Source organism: Colias croceus, chromosome 20, assembly GCF_905220415.1.
Source record: "Colias croceus chromosome 20, ilColCroc2.1".
NCBI classification, from domain to species: domain Eukaryota; kingdom Metazoa; phylum Arthropoda; class Insecta; order Lepidoptera; family Pieridae; genus Colias; species Colias croceus.
In genome coordinates this window covers 7,320,080-7,343,517 of record NC_059556.1, presented here as the reverse complement: position 1 = coordinate 7,343,517, position 23,438 = coordinate 7,320,080, and the positions used below count along the sequence as shown (strand labels likewise).

Genomic DNA, 23,438 nt, shown 5'->3' with positions numbered 1-23,438 from the left:
TAACATAATCTGAAAACCAACAATTCGCATGAATAATGCGAAGAGAATCTATCAATTAGTTCCATACATTCATCACCAATAATAGTTCACTAACAGATAATTAATTCAACCGAGTATAAACTAGCAAGTGCGAATAGTCTTTATGCGCCTCTCGACCCGAGGCCTTAAGGCTTAAGTCTGAGCAAATTTACAGACTAGAAACTTTAGGTACAACGCTATCCCCTTGAGTATCTTCCAAACTTGACAACTCCGAAAGTGAACAATGTTGAGTAATTATGCGAACTCGATGAGTTTCAGGGTTTCAATCTATCGCTTGTGGAGTTTGTTTAAGCGGACGGAATTCGAAATGATTCCGTAAGAATAATTACTGGGGTAGAATTATTGTGAGCTTAAGACTTAAGTAAAGTAATTTAAACGTATTTTGGACGACCTTTCCCGTTTCTCGCATAATCAAGCTTTATTAAAGGAGAACGTGTACGTATTTTTAACTATTCAAATGTTTCATAGGTTAAGTTTCACTTCGTTTAGGTTTCGTGTCAAAGCGGTGTTAGGTTCAAAAGTCAGGTGAAGGCTAATTACTTACCCTAAAATAAATCAAATACTTAGTCAAAGAAAAGTCACATGTCACTGCCCTATGACCTCTTTAAAGGGAAAATTCACTTAACGAAATACGTCATAGAGTCATGATAGATAAGGTATTCATATTCGAAATGATAAATTATTTTTGTTACTTACTTTTGGCCGTCTTTTCCTAAATTTAGTGAGCTGGTTCTAATGGCTTGCCGTCGATGTGGTGTATGGCCAGGTGATTTTTGCACTTCTCGCAAAACTTCTGGGTCCGGTTTCAGGTCTATTGGTGATGGTGGCTCTACGTATACCTGCATTTTTTAAAATAATATAATTTAGAGCTCCATCTATGAATAGAAAGTTTTTACTACACTAGCTTCTACCACACTAGCGTATATAATGTACCTAGATGGAAAACAGTGCAAAACAATGCAATATTTGAAAAATGACTTAATAGGATGTTTGCTAAATAATGGTTTGTTACCTCTGTAGTATGATGAGTATTATGCTCCTTATAGTAATTATGTCTCCAACTGGCCGGCTGACATTCCGAGTCACTCAATGCACTTGAATCATCACTCTTCAGTCCTCTGTGGAATATCCTCTTGGCCCTACCTAGTTTTGACTTAGAACTTTTATTGCTAGAACCCATGCTGCCATCTGACGCGTAACTCGAACTGTCGTCACCAAACGGCGCGTGAAGGACGAAAGATTGTTCTACTGGAGCTATAGGAGACGGTGGCATGATTGTCATTGGCGAAGGAGGCTGGGTTCTAATAGCTGGCGTGTGTAAAGGCGAACTATGGAAGTCTGGGAAGGGAAACGCCGATGGTGTTGTCGGCGTCATGTCTATGTAATTCAAATCTGGGTATTTATCCTGCACGTCCAGAAAATGCGGCGACGAGACTATAACTTCTGTTCTATTCTGCCGTTTTCTTCTTCTTGTTTTGAGAGATTCAACTCGTCGGAGGAGAGCTTTCGCTCCGTCCCGTAACCTTTCAGATCCTGTTCGCCTAAACCTAGTTCCTGTGTCCTCTTCATCTTCTTTATCGCTTGGTAACTGTATGTGCGTCTGTTGACCTGGTACTGTTAATCTGGAAAGAGATATTTAAAATTATAATTACGCTACATCACATTTAATGACATAAACCCTATCGAATATTGGATCTATGTCTATACTGGAATCTATTGAAAACAATGAGTAAAGTCGTTTCAAATACATAATATTTCATTTTGACATTTAATTAAAACATCTTAGTAATCCAATCTAAGCTACGAATGAATAGATTCATTCTACAACTTACAACCTCGGGGTCGAATATAGAACTTTAATTAACTTTCTTGTAGAACAAAGGATGATCTCGGGTAAGCCGTGTTATTTTCAGCCTTGTAATAAAATAAAAGTAAAAGGAATTAAGCGCTTTTTCTAAGTAAAAGATATGGTTAATTCAGCTTTTCACAATCCAAACAACAATTTGAAGATAGACTACGCACAATACAAAGAAGATTTTATCTGTGCTGCGTTTCATATTTTTTCTATTTACGTCGGAAAAGTACCTACTTTTTATTAAGAAGCATTGTCTACGTTACGGACTACCTACAGAATAAAAAAAAATATGGTTTCATTGTCTTTTGCGACGTTCGATACATCATAACACAAAAGTATCATCAGCTTATAATTTATTTGCTGCGAATCAAATATGATTTACAAATAAAAGAACATCAAAGGCCCGTAACGAAGGTAAAATTATCGCGTCATGCGAACGAATTGAAGGTTTTCATCTCGAATGTAAATCTGTTTGATCAGATTGCTCTGAAAGGTAGCAATTAACGACGATTTATAAGGCAAACGACGTCACTGCTATTAATGCAATATATTGTACTCGAAATTTTGGACGGAGAAAGTCGGATATAGATAAATTAATTACACGTTACAGATAATTGAATGAGATTTGTTATTTCATTCCTTATATAATGGTTGCGAATATTAAACGTAACATTTGGTCACGTTAGCATTATGATTTATGATGAATCCATTTAGAGATGTCTGTTACTATTTTGTTGATGATAGTATCGATGTTTTGGAGCGACATGCTGTGCTTAGTATAAGGAAAGAAAAGATTTTAAAAGTGTTGGTAATAAATTTATGACTTCAACTTTCAAAATTAAAAACAGCATTCACTATCCATTCGACGTAATTAAAATCTGAAAATATTTTTAAATAGTAAATTTTTATACGTTATTCCAATCCATTAGTGTAAAATAACTTTAAATACCTTACGCACCCACATAAAAATGTAACGTTAATTTTTAAAGGTGAATTCACTAAAATGAATGTCCTCAAGCGTCGAGTTTAGGGAAAGTTAAACAAAACCTTAATTTTATAACTTTAGAAGGTCGCTAAGTGAAAAGCACAATAACCCCGAATACTTTAGCGCACTTAAGGCATTCTTTGTCGTACTTTGTTGTGGAAGACTGAACTTTGAAGAATGTGGACAAATAGTTTTTATGCAGAATGTATTATCAAACGGCCAAGGTCAAGGACCATTTAAATGATTTCTACATAAGTATTTACTTTTTAACGTGTGAACTATCACACACAATACAAACATAATATGAACAAAAAAGAACAACTGTAATGCTTCATTATTGTTTATAATTTAAATTTAATTAATACACACTATAAGAAATTATTTTGACTTAATTAACGCAAGAAACAACTACATAATTTCGAAATCAATTTAGAACCTGTAATATTAACCCAGTAATCGTTTTATAATATACAAATGAAAATAAACTATCCGTTTATTGCAATCTAATGCTCGGAGTGTTCATTCAACTTTTGATTAATCATTTCACAATGTTGATTTCAAAGCGGATCATCAAAATTAATAACAGACTTAACGGTGTTGCCATCAAAATTATAACATGCCCTTTAATTAAAAACGGTGTTTTAATTTACAAATCGTTGGTCGTGTGAAGAACAGATTTTTGGTGTTGCCCGTCCGGCCATTAAGTAATTCGAAATTTGAACAATTAATCATGTTTAAAAGCTTTCCGCTCTAAAAATCTAACGCCCTTTTGTAGGTTATTGTCGTGGCGCAATGCGTTTTGGTGAGTTGCCAGTTTACGCATTTTTTATGTTAAAATACTGATTTTTTTTATTGAATAATATAATGTTTGAAAAGTAACAATGATGTTTGCTTATGAACATGTTCATGTTATTTTATTTCCTGATACTATATCATATGGAGATCTGTTCGAAATATCTTTGATGTAGTTATCACAGTACAACCAATACAAATCGATGACATTTTCCAGAAGATTTAAACCTAGCTTCAAATGAAATAAACTGACGTCATAAGTTAACAACTGATTGTTTTTCAACCAGTGGCAACTAAGTAACTAACTTCTACCATTTTTATTCTGTGCATCTAACAATAACAACTCCATACAACTTTTCCACTAACTTTTCAAACCGCTATCAATACAGCCATGCGGAAGGCAGGGCATTATTTCCTACGGTTTGGCAATAAGACATAGAAACGTGATAGGTGAAGGGCTGAGTACCCCAAATTGTAACTAGAGCAAACGGCCGGTAGGCATAATTATATATAATTTGTTTGGGAAATTTAGTACCTACTGAGAATTAATAGTCGTTGGTGCTATGGCCACAGATAATGTAATATTTTACTAGTACTATGGCGTTACGAAATTATTATTGAATAAGTTATTTGATGGTTTTATTTTAACAGTGAATGAATCAATTTCATTTCATTATTTATAAAAAAAAAATTACTTTCAAGGAAACAAATTTTAAAGAAATTTTGCTTAAAGATCGATAAAACTGCATTAATAATATTGTTGTGAGTCGTAAAAATGCACGACACTTTCAACACGACAAACTTAAAATACCTATAAAATAAACACGTGAGAAATAACAGAATACCGGGTCCATTAATTTTGACAGGTCGAGTACAACAGACAAACAAAGTCACAGATTGTACAAATATTGTTAGAATCTTTACTTTTTTATGTTGAAAACGTTTAAAAGTATAAAGATAAGTAACGGAAAACTGAATACACCTACCTATCAATGCTATAGAAGTTATTCCAAAAATAAGTAGAATTATTTATGTATGTGAAATATTAAATGCGGTAATTAGAAGTGAAAAAAAAACAGTTAATCAAAGTGTAGGTAATGATAAAATTATATAAAACGAAGTGGTTAAAAAGGATTCTACTTAAAAATAAGAACTTTTTCAAACGTCTTTTTCAACTTTACAACGTTTATAAATCGAACATTTTTATTTTTAGCCGATTTTCCCAAAAACGGATATTCCCAAATCTCCGCAAATTTATTGTTTTTTTATGACTTTATTTTCAGAACAACTATCAAATTACGATAAACATCATCGCCATGTTATCTGTCCAAAGTATGTAAACAAAACATAACAATTCACAACATACAACGCACGATACGGTCAGCATAAAAGTATCTATCTATATTTGTATTACGCAAGTATTGTGCTGCTGTCTGTACATAACAATTACAAGAGTCAAGTAGCGAGCGCCGGTCGGCCATTACGGGTTAGTAATTGACAATGGTCAACCAAATTTGGTTGAACTTTAAATTCGTGGTCGCGTTAAGGGTATTTTACATGCACGTTTGTGGTGAACGTTAGATTTAACGTTAGAGGAACTGTAAAGGGAGCTTTACGTAGGTAGGTTAACGGAAGTAATATTTGGTGAAACTGTCTAATTTCCAAGTAGCTTTGTTATTTTAAAATATTATTTTAAATTTGTTTTTCAACAATAATTTATATTTTTTGTTTTAAAACCGACAGTAATAGATGTAACGTTTACTGTTAATGAACTACCTACAGCCTGCGGCATCGTTCGCGTAGAATTTATTCGTTTGGTAAAAAAAAAACATAGTTACAATATTTTTATGTCTTGATTACACAAACAAAGGGGATACAAAGATTATATGAAGCTAATAGATACCTAAATTAAAATAATTTGAGGTTTTTTCCCTGAATTGTCTTTGTCTCAATAGTTATTAGGTACGTAACCACAAAACAATAACTATTCAAGTTCGTCGAATTCATACTTATTTAACTTTACCTAAAACATTACCCTTAAAATCTCTGGTCACAATCTCGTTCACCATAAAATTATAATATTATATCGGTTCATCACCAAAGTTTTCTAATTGAGAAGCTATTAGCAACTAACGTATAACTAATATTGATATTAAGCTTTCCCGGAGTTTGCAAAGCAATTTCGACTAAGTGATGTGATTTAACGCACGGCTATATAATATTTTGGAGTTTAATTGAATTAAGAAATTATACTATGTAACTTATTTTCGTATATGTATGCTATTTGTATGTACGTATGCTGAGATCTTTAAAACTACACAACGGATTTTGATGCAGTTGTTTTTTGATAGAGTGATTCAAGAGGAAGGTTTTAGTATATAATTTATTAGGTTTTACACAAAGCAAGCGAAGCCGCGGGCGGAAAGCTAGTAGGTGTATACTTGTAAGGATATAAAGTTATCAAAAAGGCCGTTTATTTGCCTCATAAACAAAATACCAACATGAACATTCACCCTAACATAATATAAATGCAAGGTGTAAAAGGGGTCAACGTAAACTGGTCGTTGTTAAAAGAAAGACGAGCCTTTGTATCTAACATTTCAATCAGCTTTGCGCAATCAAGGGCCAATTTGATGGCTCACCTTTCATGTTCTCTAATAGGGTTGTCGAAATAGTGAAATACTATGCATAGTCCAGATATTATATTTCACGATAGATTTGTATCTAAGTGTAGGTTTATCCTGGCTAAAACCAATCCTAAAATAGCATACAGAAATATGGATATATGGGAAAGCAAAACTTATAAGTATGTGAAATCATACATTATGCAACGTATTGAAATATGTTAATATTCATTTAATATCAATCATATCGGATCCAAAATTGATTAAAATTTCAAACCATATTAAAGACTGCAAGGACGTATAAGGACATTTATTAATTATCATGCTGTCAGTCATATGCATTCCAATTTAATGGGAGCATTATATAAGTGATAAGTAGCAGCCCTATTTCGTACTCTCATTAACACGACAGCGGGTGATTAGGGCTATTGTATATGAGATATTTTATTAATTTCTTTGTTGGTTTATTGATTGATGCCTTGTCTGATGCTGGATGATTATGTATGAAATTAAAACGCTTTGAGTGTTGTTTGTTATTAAAATTTTCATGTAGAGTAATATGTTTCGTGCACTTGATTGGCCGTACACTTTATAACTGTGTATACTTGTATAATTGACATGTACCAGTTAGTATGTATTAGCTATCGATGTTAGGAGGTTAATATCGGTTGAGATTGTGTAATAGATAAAAATAACTACAAATAAGCGCATGTTAAGTTCCCTAAAAGGGCATTACAGTTTTATTCGAGTTGTAACTATGTTGCGTTTATTTAGGATATTGTATTAAACAGTAAGTAACTGTATCTTTGTAAACAGAAAATGAGGAATAATGAAACACATGACACTAATAATTGTCTATTTAATCATGAATGAAGCAATAAAACAGTTATTACCAAGAACTCCGAATCCTTTCTAAAATTGTATATAAATAAGTATTAATCGTATCTTCAAACTACATTAAAAAGACAGTGAGAGTACATAGAATATTAATTAGTTAAAATAAATGTTCTTTAACCACAACTTGTTTTGTCTATGAGACCTAGAAGCAATGCTCGCGGCTACGCTCTACACTTTAAAAGTCACGTACAAATTTTCCCCTGTCCTAAAAAAAAGCTACCTAATGGCTCTGGTAACATTTAATTTATCAAAATTTGTCTTATTTCGTTCAGTGGTAGGTACATAAGCGTTGTAGAAGGAAAACGTAAAGTTAAGTATGGTTTTTATAAATTCTACATAATATATTGACGTTACATAACAACTTTATTGAAAGCTACAATCTAGTAAGATTTTTTATAGATACTACTTTATATCGAGTTCACATAACCATTACATTATTCAGTATTCAGTGAGTAATTGATTCGATTTGATTAATGTAATTTATGAAAAACATGGCATTGTTAATAATGTAACTGTAAAAAAAAAAATAAACAAGGTACTGTGCTAAATACAAAGAGTAATTACGGTAGGTACCTACTCTATAAAGACGGGGACCAGAATCCTATGCAAAAGAATACACTTTTCATTATTCTTTCACACTAATGACGATACTAATACTTACAAATCTGGTTCGACGTCAGTATAATGCCCATCCGCGTCCACCAGCCCCACCCTGATAGTGGGTAGGGTTTCATCCTCGTCATCTTCTATTTCCCCCCGGGCTTCTCTCGCTTCTCTCTCCGCGAGCGCCCGGGCTGCTATAACCTAGAATTATTGAACATATTTTTCAATATAAATTGAATTTTGGCAATGTCTACTACTGAATTATTATGACAAAACCGATTTCGAATTGAATATGAATAATTTATATGAAGTCAAGTTTTCCGTTCTCGTTACCAAAACATTTATTATATTTTTAAAATAAATAAAATAAAATCAACATCTTGATTTTAAGAGACACGGTTTAATATTTTCTGATTTAAATTGTATAAAAAGCAAACTAGGACTTGATAAAAAATTATGTAGTTAGTACATTTAAACAAACACAAACCTGAAGTCTCCTCTGTGCTTGCGGTGTGATCTCCACAACTCTCGACCATCTTCTCGACTTCCTCTCGTATTGCCATTTATCACTCAAAGCACACTGCTCATCGTCAGAGTCGTTCTGTAAAGAAATACATAGTATTATTATATTGTATTTAGATGTCTTCTTTAAATCTTATTTAAATCGATTCATGAAGATAAATGTTATCACAATAATATATTGCACCACGTACAAAATACAATATTACAACTCAATGTTCAACAGAGTTAAGATGTTAAGCTTAACTGACGTATAAAACCAAATAATACAAGTGATAACTGCGTTAAAAACAACCAACTTCAAACTTGCACTTGCAAAATTTACAAATACCTACAGACAAAAATGCTCATAAAATAAAAACTACTGGGCCTATCCGAATAAAATTTTTATGGGACCAATTCGACACCATCCCGCATCGAACAAAAAAAGAATCACGTGAATCGGTTCAGAAACCTCGGAGTAATCGGTGTACATACATAAAAAAAAAAAAAAAAAATATACCGGCCGAATTGATAACCTCCTCCTTTTTTTTGAAGTCGGTTAATAAATAAGCACTAACTATGAATAACTTTATTAATTACGCCAGCGCTAGAGCTCAAGATATGTTGGTTATCTATTGAAATACTGCAATAGCTTAAGTCTAGTGGAAGCTCCATTGTATGAAAACTATTTTCCGTCTAGATTACATAGATTTTGCGGTATGCGAAAGGCATCTTGCATTCCATATTCACTATTGTGAATTGCTGCTATATTAGTGTTGTGACTTGTGAAATATAGAGATATTAAATTTAACTAACGTTTGTATAGATTTAGGTGTTGGGTAGATGTGACGTTTATGTTCAGTAAGGTATTTTGATTGAATACCAGACTTTATAATATGCGCACTTAATTTATAAAGTTATTTGGATTATACAAGGATTGTAATTGTATAGTGTATACAGTAATGTAAAAGTAAATATTGAAAAATAACAATCAATCTATGTAAATATTATCAAAATTGTTTCATGTCTCACGATCAATTGATGACAGGCAAAATTTATTGTCCTACTGTTACAGGGTATTTAAAAACATGTGTTTCTCTACAGTATTTGATAATATTATTAGATAAAATATAATATTCCAATAGTTTACGTACGTTACTGTATAAATCTTAGACGTTTATTAAAGCAGATGGAAAAGGACCGTCTAGACTCGCGACATTTCTCAATTGTTCACATTTTATGAGATACACTAAAGAACTTCTATTCAGACTTTAGATTCAGACATTATTCGTCTGTCTTGTTTTGCAGACCGTCTAAATGTATATTGCAAACGTTTATTATTATATGTGAATACATAATATGAACTACCTACCTACTATAATATCTTGATATGTAATTGATTATTATTAGTCATTATTATTAATAAAATAAAACCAATTTATAACTCATTATTTGTATATCTCATTCCCAATTATTTTTCACATTATCGTAACATACTATAAGTAATTAATTTATATTCTTCTTTCTATTCCCAAATACGTTGATTTAAATATAATAGATATTAAAAAAAAGATATCAATATTCATATTCACAATGTAACACAAAGCCTATAAAGTTATTAACCTAAAAGGGGATTGTTAAGGATAATATAAGCCTAAGCCATAGCCAAGTAAAACTAATTCGATCATACTGTAATCAATTATTGCCTCCGTTTTCATCCGACGCTCTAAACACAGTTATAATCCGATAACCGGATTATCCGAGGCTATCCTGAATATCATTGATGTTAGACCAAACGTTTATTAGATTACCAGCGGACGCTGAAGGTTAGGTCAGATCGTTCATAGCTTCTAGTGTTAGAAAAGTATATTTTCTGCTTATAGTGGTGGAACAATATTATTTTAACTGAATTGTAAAAGATTAGTAGGATGTTATACAACTTTAATACTAAAATAAATAATAGACGTGAATATTAAAATAATGAAACTACATTACATACTACATTAACAATATTATAAACTAATATTAATTATGCTACATATAGCATAATTAATATTAGCGATCATAAAAAGTTTCAACCGTAAAATTAAACTAACAAAACATGAAAAAACGCCAATTTGCAGAAGAAGAGAGATCAACTAGTTACATCAATAATCTTACAGTTGAGTAAATTAAATACCGCGGTAAAAAATATTTTAATCTCTATAATACGTATGATATAGTACGGATGGTCTTAATAAAAGCCTTCTGGGAAATCAGTGGGCGGTTAATGAAATCTTGGAAGGACAGCTTGATTGAAGCGACGACAGCTAGCTTTAGTTTAGAAAAAGTTAAAGGTATAGTCGTGAAGGATATTACATTCTTAAGTTTCATTTAAACGGCTTTATTAAAACTTGAGTTGCGTTCAAGAAGTTCTAGATTGATCTTGACGTTATTAAGCTCAGGAGTTACGTTCTAAGTGCTTTTGGGTGTTATTTCATGTTGTATTTAGACACGTTGCGAAGGTAAATTTCAAGGGTTAATTAAATAGAATTTATTTTTTAATTAATCAATTTATTTCCTATATTTATGAAGGCTTTGTTTTTTATAAAATTTCTTAAATAAAAAAGTGAGCTAAAACCAATATTTCATTTTCATTATCAACCAAGTCAGTCATCAGTGTCCACACAAAATAATTAACCAGACTCAACGTATTGACTAGATATACCAGACTATCTCAACGTATTGACTAGATATACCAGACTATCTCAATGTATTGACTAGATATACCAGACTATCTCAACGTATTGACTAGATATACCAGACTATCTCACCGTATTGACTAGATATACCAGATTATCTCACCGTATTGACTAGATATACCAGACTATCTCACCGTATTGACTAGTATTGATTGTTAATGTCCATTCATATTTAACCATCCATACTGCATAAGAGCAATGTATCCTCACAGATGGACACACCTCTTGTTGGTCCGTCAAAGCCTTGTTAGTGTGAATGAGCCATTTAATCATCTTATTTTTCGCTCGCACCAATTTGTAAGAATGACGGGCCAGATCCATGATACGAGGATAAGCGAGCAAGAAAGTGTTTAGAATTTTAATAATCGAATTTAATGTGTCATTGGATTTATTCGCTTTTGATTGATGTGATTCGTTGGGTCGTTAAATCTTGAATGGAAAAACTTTTACTTTTTGTTAATCGTTCCGATCGGCGAAATTTTGAAGGGGCGGCAATTGATTTTGTTGGGACGTTATGTACTCTTTTAAGTTTTTCATACATACATGATTTTTTTGAGCAAGTGATCTGTTAATACTTGCAGATTAATTATCGATATATTTAGTGTTTATTTCATGTAATATTTCGTCATTAAATTTTAAGCTTTTAGCAATAGGTACGTCAAAATATCTTAATATAGGCACATAATGTACTGCGTAGGTTTCCTTTCCTTTGATTCTATATAAAACGAGCAAGTCAATTAAGTTATGAACGTTTATGATCATTATTCTGTCTTATATAATTAAAATATTATGTCTATGTTCAGCCTGCGGCTTCGTTTCAAACCTTATACGACATACCAGGAAATGTTGCATTACTTATTAAAAGTTATTAAGACACAATCAAGCTACATCACATGAAATTCAGTAGCTTGTTCGTGAAAGAACAGCTTCTTCAAGTCAATCCAAGATTTCTTTTGTTTATTAATAAGTCAGCCTAATAATAGTAGTATTTACACACTACCTAACCTTTAACCTAACCTAACATGAAACTCCTTCGCATGAAATTCAGATGAACATCAGTAGCTTGTTCGTGAAATAAGAAACATCTTCAAGTCAATCTAAGTTTTTTTTCGTTTATTAATAATTAGACACTCTATTAAATACATGTAACATGACCTTAAATATCGAAATAATTGTATCAAACATTACATAACGACTGTACAGTGTACGGCGCAAGTGACTCTGCAATCTTGAAATAATTTGAAGGTAATTGCAAAATTAGTATTTTTAACCTTGCATCCTGTTACAAGTTCATTGACTCGAAACAGCGTGATGGATTATATTGTGCTTCTCTTTTTTACCGGCAAGCTTTGCTATAGTAATTTGTAATGTTCGCCATGTGTTTTTAATTATGTTCCATTTTTTATATTCGAAAATGAGGGTTGCTTTTGAAGTGCTCTGCAAAAAGGATAGACGGTATAGGACATAGGTATATGAAACTTTTACAAAACTAAATATGGAGAATTTTATTTAAGCCCGGAACGAAAATATTATGATCGATTCGTATCTATAGTTAAATATTGAGTGCCTAAAATTAAAATGAAATATATCAGAGCCATTAAATTAATATAAGTTTATCTAATGTAAGATCTTAGCAAGCTTATACTTTTGCCAAAAATTATTTATAAGAAAATCATACAAAAAATAATCAACAAGAGATCCTCCATAATCTTCTCCTCAAAATGTTTTAACGATAACCAAAATTTATTCATATCTGCAATCGGATAACAATCTCAAACATCGAAGACTGCAGGCTACATAAAACACTAAAGGAAACAATTTAAAAATTAACATCTCATTCTAAATCGTGAAATTATTATGCAAATAGCGTTCCATCGCATGATTACTGAGTAATGACCTTACTGACACCCGAAAGTACGTGATAGGCCAGTGGTTGGCAACCTTTAGATGGTGTGAATTTCACAAATACGTAATTGCTTGATAACCTGTTATTTGTGTTCTGATAATATCTGTGGTATTTATGCATGTTGTGGGAACAATGCACGTTCTGCTTGATTGATGATATTGTAAATATTTTGGATAGTAACCGAATATACTAACGGTTTAGGTACATATAAATGAATGCATATATAATTTGTATTAATTGATCAGTTTACATTATCCACAACAATTATCTGTTGTTTATAATCAACAAAGTATATTTGCAACACTTTTTGATGCAATTAATTTCACATTACGTTTTAATACTTTAAAACATAATATATTATTTTTAATTATTTTTGAGGACCAAAGGTAGAGTACCTCTATGATAGACCCTTTAAGCGTAATCTCTAAATAAACATAATGACTTCACGCTTTCTTTCAACATATTTATCAACACGTTGTATCATTCTAATGAAAGCGAAATTCATGACTAATCTTATTAAGATTTTCTTACGAATATATACACACACCGGCACAATTAGCGGAACAGAAACCGATACGCGAGAACATCGTCTGGGATTTGAATGAATGGCAGCAGGTTCTCTTTACTGATGAGTGCAGAGTTCTTTTAAAACAGATCAATGGGAGACAACGAATATGGAGACACAGAGGAGAACGCCAAATATAGTCTAATTTTGAACACACAGTGGCTTATGGTGGCGGCTCGATAATGGTTTGGGGAGGGATATGTTTGAGAGCTCGCACGGAGTTATTGATAGTCACAGGAGGGACCATGACAGCAGATAGATACATCAGAGACATTTAAGAAGAACATGTTGTACCATTTGCCCCATTTATTGGTGACTACTTTATTCTAATGCAAGATAATGCTCGTGCTCATAGTACACAATCGGTACAGGCATATCTGAGCCACGTAGGTATACCGGTGATGCAGTGGCCAGCAAATTCCCCCGATATGAATCCGATAAAGCATGTCTGGGACTTGCTAAAAAGAAGGGTTAAATCCAGAATGCCAACCCCCAACAATCTGAATGAACTTGGAAACGAATTACTTGAGAAGTGGGAGCGGTTGCCACAAGAAATCATCGATAACATAATCTGTAGCAAGCCCAGACGAATGGAAACCGTAATCAGAGCAAGAGGGGGAAACACTCGTTATTAATTTTGCTTTAATTTTATTGTCAAATCATTTATTGCTTACTTTTTTATTTTTTTGTGATGGTTCATAATCATCTAAAAATTTCACTTATTTCAAATTTCTTAATTTTTCAATAAAAAATAACGAAGACTTTTCAAAGTCGTTGTTAAAAGATGTTAATCAACTTGTTATTTTGTATCTAATTACATTTTCGTCAAATATATGCGTTATTATCTCATAGTCTCACTTTTTTTTTTGTGCCGCTAATTGTGCCGGTGTGTATATAATGTAAGTATGATGAACGGTCGTATTAATTATTGTAGATTTCTACAACAAAATAATTTATGGTGAGAAAAAAATGAAGATGTAAAACTGTGTGTAAAATATTAAGGTATCTTCAAAAAACTTTTTACAATATATATTTTGTAGTATAAACTGTGTCGAAGTTCTGAAGGATTTCGTGAAAATAGGCAGGTCAGGTATAATTTATAATATGTGTGTATGTATACCTATTACTGTATACCTAGTGTTTGAAATGCTTTCCTAAACTACGCATGAAATATTGCAACATAGGTACCGTATGCAGCAATCGATACACTATTTAGGTCAAGTTTGCAGCAGAGCTTATTAATTTAAAAAGGATGAAGTATATGACGAAAATAATTTGGATATTCAAATTCAGTAGTTATTTCATAAATCTATTTTCACATTTAAAATAAATGTACTTTTTTTATTTGAAATATACTGACACATTTCTTCCACGGAAGTTTCCCTATGTTTGGTAAGACAGGTATTCTACAAACTCGTTCTATACGGAGCTTTTTCTTATTATCATGTATGTATTTTTCACAAGTGTCTATACTTCATATTATGTAGATTGTGTCATGTTTATAACAGCTATCAGAGTTCGCACATATTATCAAACTAACGGTGAACACAAAGTCTCAAAGACAAAATAACCTAACCTAACTACGGCCGCGGCGCGGTGCTTAGCGAATGCTTTTAGTACCACAACTTATTTAACGGGTTTAAAATGCAATTCCAATCCTATTAAACGACGCCGCTGACATTTAGGCTACTAGATAGGATATTACGCTAGAGATTGAGCGTTGTAACGTGGTTATGTAATTTTTGTAAGTGCTCCGTCACGGTGCATATTTACTTTAAGCTCTTCAGTTCATGTTAGTTTATGTTCATCTTAGATTCATGTTGAAACTTATGAGTTTATTAGTGGAAATACTGATTTTAAGGGCCTTTATGCTTACAAACGATACTGTTCATTATCAGTTAAAAGTTGCAATAGCTTTTCCTTCGTGGAATCTCACTTGCTCTCAAATAATAATTACGTTTAAATCAAACTAGTAGTGTCTCAGCGGGTTATCGTTAAGCACTTCGCATTTGATACCACGGGAATTCTGTATTTTCCATTGATTGGACGCTGTATCTAATGCGCTATGGTTAACGCCGCGGCCGAATGCAGCGTTGGAATGATACTTCGTTGATAAAACGTTTTTGTAACCATATAATGATTTGTTATGCGGGTCACGTTGGTTGCAGTTTTTACTGCGCGTGAGAAACGTAGTGTTCATTAATACAATGTTTATACCTTTAACAACGTAGGTGTTTAGTTAGAGAGACCTTTAAGGAATTTATAGGTTTGTGAAATAAGTAAAAGGACACTGTCATGTTTCTTTATTTATTTTTCATACAAACGTGCTACTATTTGCATTTGGAAACTTAACGCGTATCTATTTTTTTTTAATTTGATTTGAAAATATCTTACCACAATAAATTATGTAGTTAAGTATTTAATTGGTTTACCCACCTATGTAAACATAGGTACACCTGACATATAAAATAATTGTATATATGTAATGCAATTCAATAGAACAAGGGATAAGGGAATTTAATTTCATTAACATCTCGGTACTCCGTCTTCGTCATAGCCATTCAATTTGGAGGTAAATATATCCTTCGTGAGTTGATTAATTGCGTTTTCTACGTGTCAGGGGATGTATTAATTCGGGATCTGGATATTAATGAAGTGTTCTGATTGCATCTCAATGTTGACACGGTAGGAGTTAGGAAAGTAAAGGTTTTATGTATGGGTCAAACAATTACTTACCTATACAGATTAACGAGCAAGCTTTGCATGATAAAGATTTTATTTCTTAGGCATACTGTGCTTAGAATACTGACAAAGCGTTAGTGTACTTATGTTTCAAAGTAAAATCACAACTTAGAAAGCATTTTTGTGCAGTAAATGAAGATGCTTGTATTAAAAGCAACAAAAGAGTTATCGATTAGGTACCTACCTATATAGAGACTATTTATAGTGTACAATTAGGTATTTGATTATGCAAAGAAGCGTTAATTAGCCAATTTCAAAAAATGAGTAAGATACACTCATGTAATCAAAACAACCAAAAAAAAGGGATTAATTGAACATAATATGTATTATCTAAACAAATACAAACACGTAAATAGAAAGTATATTCCAACACTCAATGCTCAATGTTGTCAATGAAACCGCACTTAAATAAGAGTAAAAGATGATTATGTAAAAACGATTAGGTTGGAAACGGAAAGTTGGAGTTGATTTCATTCCTATATCGGTTTTCACTAGCGCTATTACGATTAGTACGTGCTGCGTTCACTTCTACTATTCTATGAATTGCATTTGGTAATTGATTTTCTCCGTTTTACGTTAGGTGTTAAGAATTAAGGTTGTTTTTTTTAATAAAACGGATAATAGTATAAAATGTTCATAAAGGAAATGTAAGAGACACGAATCGAATTTCGATGCTTTTCTCGTCTATTTAATTGTAATAAAATGTGTAAATTTTTATTATTTCTACTTGACGGTTTCTGGGAAGTTTTCTATACATTTTATGTCATATGTTACTTTTACCAATATAATAAAAAAAAAATCCGCCCTTCTCACACATTTCAGTAAAAAATAAACCGTTCAAAGTTATGACAGACACTTTTGAGTAATTTTTATTTAAAATTGTACTTTAAAACCCGTAATTTAAGGCATATTATTGGATTTAAGATGCGATTCAGTCAAATAAATCGCAAGCAAATGCTTTAAGAAGTCTCAAGTACCAGATTACGTTGATTGTATCGTATCGAAGTTACAATCGAATGATGTTGCAAAATAATATAGTTAGTATCAATAAAACTGATCCTTATCTATCGATGTCAATGTGGTATATAAAATCGGGAACCGATTTTATAACATTTTATTTGCCGGTAAATTAAGCAAACATAAATTTAGTTCCCGTTAAAATACAGAATCAATAATAATAACCTTAAATGATTTAAAAACATCATCACCTATTTAAAGTGTTTTATAAAAGTAAATTTGCTCTTATCTTTTTCAAATATAATTAAGCATGTTCGTTTCGTTCAAATATTTAATAACCCAAAATTGAATTTTTAATTTAGCTTCTGTTATTCAAATAATAGATAGCTATTCGAGGAATGTTTAAAGATCTTTATATTTTAATTTATGAAGCAAATTTAATAATCTGCTCGCATAATGTCTAGAGAAATATTGATGTATTGAAAATACATAATATGTCTATTCATACGATATTACCATTATTACTTGATGCAAACCTTCATAAAATGTGTTAAGAACAAACACGAGTTTTCACATAAGCTAGTAAAACACACATCTAAACAGAGCATAGGGATGTCATTAAATCTAGACTTTAGATAGCAAGTCGTAAACGCTCAAGTTTTATTCAAGTTATCGGCGAGCTTTTAGCAAATGTACTAAAGAAACTTGTTAAATAATGAACATTGTAAAAACGAGTTCTTATTTGCACAAATGCGGGGGACGACGTTTAGGTCGTGTAACATTATATATAGGAAGTTGTTTCCGATACTATATAATATTGAAAACTATATTGGCTGAATTTTCGTGTAGTACGTCAATCAATTGCAGCGTATTTGGTTGTAATTCAGAAAATTTGTAAAGCATTAAAGACGCATTCTTTATTATCCGTCGTCGCGCATAGGTATTTTTTGATGTAGGTTACAAAATGACCCGAGACGCGACAAACGTCAACGGTTCTGCACACCAGACGCTTCGTTCTGGTATTGAAGGCCAGGTGCACTTTAACTTCAACAAACTTACCGATCTCTTCTGATGGTGATGGTGCTCTAGCTTCATGTTGGCACATCTGTTGAGCGCGGTCAGCCGCCGGAACAGGGACTGTAGCGAGTCTGCGTCTAGGAACGGGTGGTCGTTCTGCACGCCAGACACGTCGATCGGGAATTGGAGGTCTGGAACAAAATTTAGAATCTTATAAATTATATGCAAAGTTTGTGAAGATTATAAAATGAAATGGGTTGAAATATTATACAAAATATAAACAACTAGGCAAATTAATTCGTTTGAGAATAAAGTAATAAGCCATGATGTATGATTTTTATACACCTTTTTAGTATTTACCTACAAAAAGCCGCTACAAGCTCTTAATTTATCGAATCCCACTAATAAAGCTAGCAAAATTTCAAACATCTCTTGTCGAGCTATTCTTGTAAATTTTCTGAATGGCCGAACAAAACAAGACTCGCAAAATGAAACAATAGTGTATTCCCATTAAACAACAGAAGTTTATGATTGGAAATCTCAAAGTATTTGTAATAGATCAAAGGACGTAACAGTGAATAGCGCCAGTAATTGTTACCGGCCCAATGAACAGAATAACAAGGCTTTTGGGAGGTATTTTCTGATGTTGTATTGATAAATGTTTTATATGATTTTCAACCTATTTATGGGCATTTAGAAGAGAAACTACAAATATATATAAGTATTTTCCGAAAATTTCGTAAATAAAAAATATACCCTATTTTTAAGTCTGCTGTATCAAACACACCAAAAAAGAAAGAAAACAATTATTTTCATTAATACAACATCTAGTCATTTCACCTATTAATTATAATTCCTTAGTCATAATTTAAGAAAGTTTATTGCTTCTCTTGACACCACAAAAACATGTCACTCGTCAATTAAAAAAAAACCCTACCATCAACGATGTTCTATTTTTTTTTTGCAAAAACACTTGACAGCCAAAATAATACACTAGAACAATCCATCATTTAGCACAAATACACACACGTCCGAAACACGCAATTATTTTCGTATTATCTCCGTAACTTGTCCGTAACAATAGAAATGTCACTCAACGAACCCTACATCATCCAAAATATCGTTGACAATTGTCACTATAACCACAGATACTATAATATTATTATAATGATTGACGTGCAGGTAAAATGTTGTGTAACAAACAATTTGAAGCCATTTTGATTTGTGAATTTAACAGGTTTCGGCAGGGTACTGTCGTTGAAAGAGTGTTAATATAATTTGAATGATGATTTGATTTCCATGAAATTACGATCATTATTCAAACCCTTTTTTTTTAAAAAACAAAGATTATGTATGTGTGAATGATATTAATCGTTATTTTGGAAATGTTTGCTGTCTTATAAGGACTTACCAAATTCATGTTTAAAATAAGACATTTACTTCATAATGAAATAAATTTTGAGGTATGTGTACCCGTAAGCCAATTTTAACGATGTTCTGGGAATGTACTTAAATAATATGCTAGGTTTGTCATTAGCAATATAGCTTACAAATGATATAATTTCTGTAACTAGGTTAACGAAGTAATCATTATAAATAACGAATACTAATGTAAAAGTAATTGGTTTCCATTAATAATTGATAACATGAATGTAGTACATAAATAAATTTACTATTTATTTTACATTAGTATATATTCATTGACTACATAGTAGAGGTAAGCATAGAGAAGTTAGCTTCAGCGAAATATAAATAAATAAACGACGCATAAATTCAAATCTAAACATAATTTTGTCGTATTCATCCCTTTAAAGGGTCATCTGAAAAAATATTATCTCCGTTAACCAGAGGAAATGAGCGTAAAATAAGCCGGTTAGCTTCGTTTTCCGCGAATTAGAAAAATACAGAAATATTTTGACATCAAAATCAAGAATGCTTATAATTGGGTTGGTTTCAACCACAGATTATGTCAACAGACGCGGTAAACCACCGTTACTTTGTCGACTCAATTGAAGTTTGCTAATTGTTGCTACATGAGCTTTAGTGTTCAAATAGGGATGTAGTAAAATACTTTTGAACGTCCAAGGTTTTAAAATTAAAGTTTTCTTACTATTCTGTGTTTGTTTTTTTAGGTACTGTCCATCTGATTTGCAACAAATCGATCGATAATAAATAGAATTTTAATTAAACATTAAATTGTAATTAAGGCTTAATTTTTCGAGTTTAATTTATTTGTAAATATCTCGATTTAAAATTGTGGGAAATATATTAACGTGTTACGACGTATGTTAGAACCAAAAAGTTACACGTGATCCACATTTTGACGAACATCATTTAATTTATTTTACCCTTGTAAAAATCGTAATTAATAATGCCATAACAATTAATATACTGGCGAAACAGAAACGCAATTGAATCGATTTTAAAAACATTCTAGAATGTTCAAGAAGGTTCCGGCTCTTTCATTTCCCTGGCGTCAGTTGGAAGTTTTAATTAAACGCCCGTATGCGACCGATTTATACCGATTCGCTGGCCTCTGAAAATTTTTTTCGCAATAAAGGCTAGGTCATCCACGTGCTAGCGCTCGTGTAGTCCTGGTACAATATTGTATTGTTTAAAATTATAAGTCAGGTTTGTGAATTGCCAAGCGTGTAATTTTTTTAAAGAACGTTGAATGGGTTGAGGTTTATAATTAATACGCGGTTGTGAATGTTTTGTTTACTTTTATATGCAATTTAATTCAAATAAATATGCTTTTGGCCTTGTGAATAAAGTTTATGCTGGTTGGTGGTAAGTATAGGTAAGTACAATATAATATAATTATTATACCTTATTATACCAGAGATTCATGGTTCAGGTTCTTAAAATTTTCAATCGTTTAACGACAAAGACTGTCTTATAAAAAAGCTGTTTATTTATTTTGACGGATTAATTTTTAAAATCAATAGCTATAACATCTGAAATATGACAATATGGTAAAGTGCGTATTCTTTCAGTAGGTAGATACCACAAAATGTATTTTCCTTCCAGATTGAGTTTATAAACAATCTCCTGAATAGACAGTAAGAATAATATCAGATAGAACGAAGGTAATGTATTCACAGTTAGTTTGTTATCTTGTTGTTTTATCCCCGACAGTTGCCACTTCCTTGAAGAGGGATATAATAGCGTGGATGAATGGAAACTCAAGATGATTTGAGATAGTTTGTGCATTGATATAAGTAGGTAATATTTGATACGTAACACTATGTATATTTATATGTGCTGATAAGGTATGATGTATAATCTAAAATATGAGTTGTGTTGATAGTGATTTTACTGTAACTAGTGTCATTTCATTTTATTGCGTTTAATTACATGTTTAATTTATTTATATTGTTATACTACTTTTGTAAAAATTAATAAATAAATACGAATAATAATTGACGTGGACCGTGTTAAATTTACACTAAAAAATTTTGACAACCCTACATATAACAAAGTTTCGCGCGAAAATCTAACATTTATTTTTTCAATAGAAAGTTGGATTTGATTGAGTAATTTATGTTCCGAATACTGCCAATTAAACTTTTGTCTCTCTTTGCTACGTTGGATGTAGCTACAAAAAAGTATTGTTAAAGTTTTAGTGAATGTTATAGTTTGTTTGTGGCTTTCTTTAATTTCACCGTGATTTATTTGATGAAAATATTGTTAGTTTTAGTTAGAAGTTAGGATAAATGTAATTTTATTTACATTAAGAATTTACTGTATACTACCTTACTAATAACTACGTGTTACTACTTACTAGAAAGTAATATAAACGATTAGTCTTTCTGACATCAGTAGATATATATTACGGTTTTACCACAGAATAAGTTACTACGTTTTTTCCAACAATCTTGTAATAATTATGTGTTTTAAATATGAAATTTTAGCAAAAGAATTACCATTAAATCTTCAAAATGTTTCCGGCTATTGTTCAAATAACGCTTAGATATTATATGTATTCACGATTTTCAATTACTCCCATGCATATTGTGTTTATGACGTGTTCGAAACTCAATTGAAAGTTGAAAGCATTGAACATTTTTAGCGGAAAACAAAGTGTTTGAAAAACAAGAGGAAATGTTTAATTATTTTCAAGTAATTAATGTTTGTTTTAAAATTATTTGCTTTAAAAAATATTTATGTGTAGCTTGCGTAGCTTTGTGTTTTGCATAAATTCGTACCAAGTATACAAATCCTAAACATTTATACTTTTATTATTTTCTTATATTATAATACATACAATAACATGAGTTTCTGTTTAACACTAGGAAAATCCATAATTCAAATTTTGAAAAGTCACACTATACTTTAATACACGGTACCAAAATTATATTTAGAATTTTAAAGTTCACAATAAGTATAATGTAAATTTATTTCAACTACCAACAAGGGATTCATTTGACTATGAAAAATTTTAGGAAAAAACTACCGTAAAATAAACACTCACTTTTTCCTGTAACATAGGTACCATCTGTAAGATTTGTATAGATTTTGATACATGACCTAATGGCACCTTGAATAAAGCTATAGAATTACTCTTTAATACAAAACCAATTCAAAGTATGTGAAATAGGGGTTAATTTTATGTGAAATAACTTTATCGATTCGGAAAGCTATTATCTCGTTCATAGTTAAGACAAAGCGTCAAAATGCCTGCATTATAAAGGGAATATACTGTAACTATCGGGATACGTAATTCTCTCGGGTAATCCACCAATTTGAGCCCATACGCTGGGTTGAAAGCGAACACAGTCGCCCGTGTAAAACAGTTCAGTGGACACGGGTTAAAATTAACATGCAGATATACAACAGTATAGATATAGTATATAGGCCGATGTTACTGTGATGTTGAAAATGTATGGCTTTTTCAATGTAAATGATAGATCCTTCTGTGCTATAAGTACCTACAATATAAAAATGAATTATATGTAGTAACCTACTATCGAGTAACGACCAGCCCCGGCTTCGCACGGGTGCAATACTGATACTACCTATACTTATCTATTAACTGATGTTATTATACATATAAACCTTCCTTTTCGATCACTCTATCTATTAAAAATAACCGCATCAAAATCCGTTGCGTAGTTTTAAAGATTTAATACCTATGTATTATGGATATATGGACAGAGAAAGCGACAATGTTTCATACTATGTAGCGAAGCTCTATTTTAGACTTAAGATCAA

The 23,438-nt window shown here is 31.7% G+C and overlaps 1 protein-coding gene across 3 annotated transcripts in view; it reads right to left on the bottom strand.

Moving 5' to 3' along the window:
- Positions 1–23,438, bottom strand: part of LOC123700917 (rho GTPase-activating protein 7) — a 226,022-nt gene that overhangs the window by 10,743 nt on the left and 191,841 nt on the right. For 2 of the 3 annotated variants that reach the window (XM_045648291.1, XM_045648292.1), the window contains exons 3-7: positions 18,267–18,415; positions 8,283–8,396; positions 7,854–7,996; positions 1,052–1,661; positions 736–878 (exon numbers count right to left, since the gene is read on the bottom strand). In XM_045648291.1, coding sequence (XP_045504247.1) covers positions 736–878; positions 1,052–1,661; positions 7,854–7,996; positions 8,283–8,396; positions 18,267–18,415 — 1,159 coding nt within the window. Of the gene's footprint in view, positions 1–735; positions 879–1,051; positions 1,662–7,853; positions 7,997–8,282; positions 8,397–18,266; positions 18,416–19,161; positions 19,251–23,438 lie in introns of those variants that run through there. The other variant, XM_045648293.1, reaches the window with a different exon arrangement.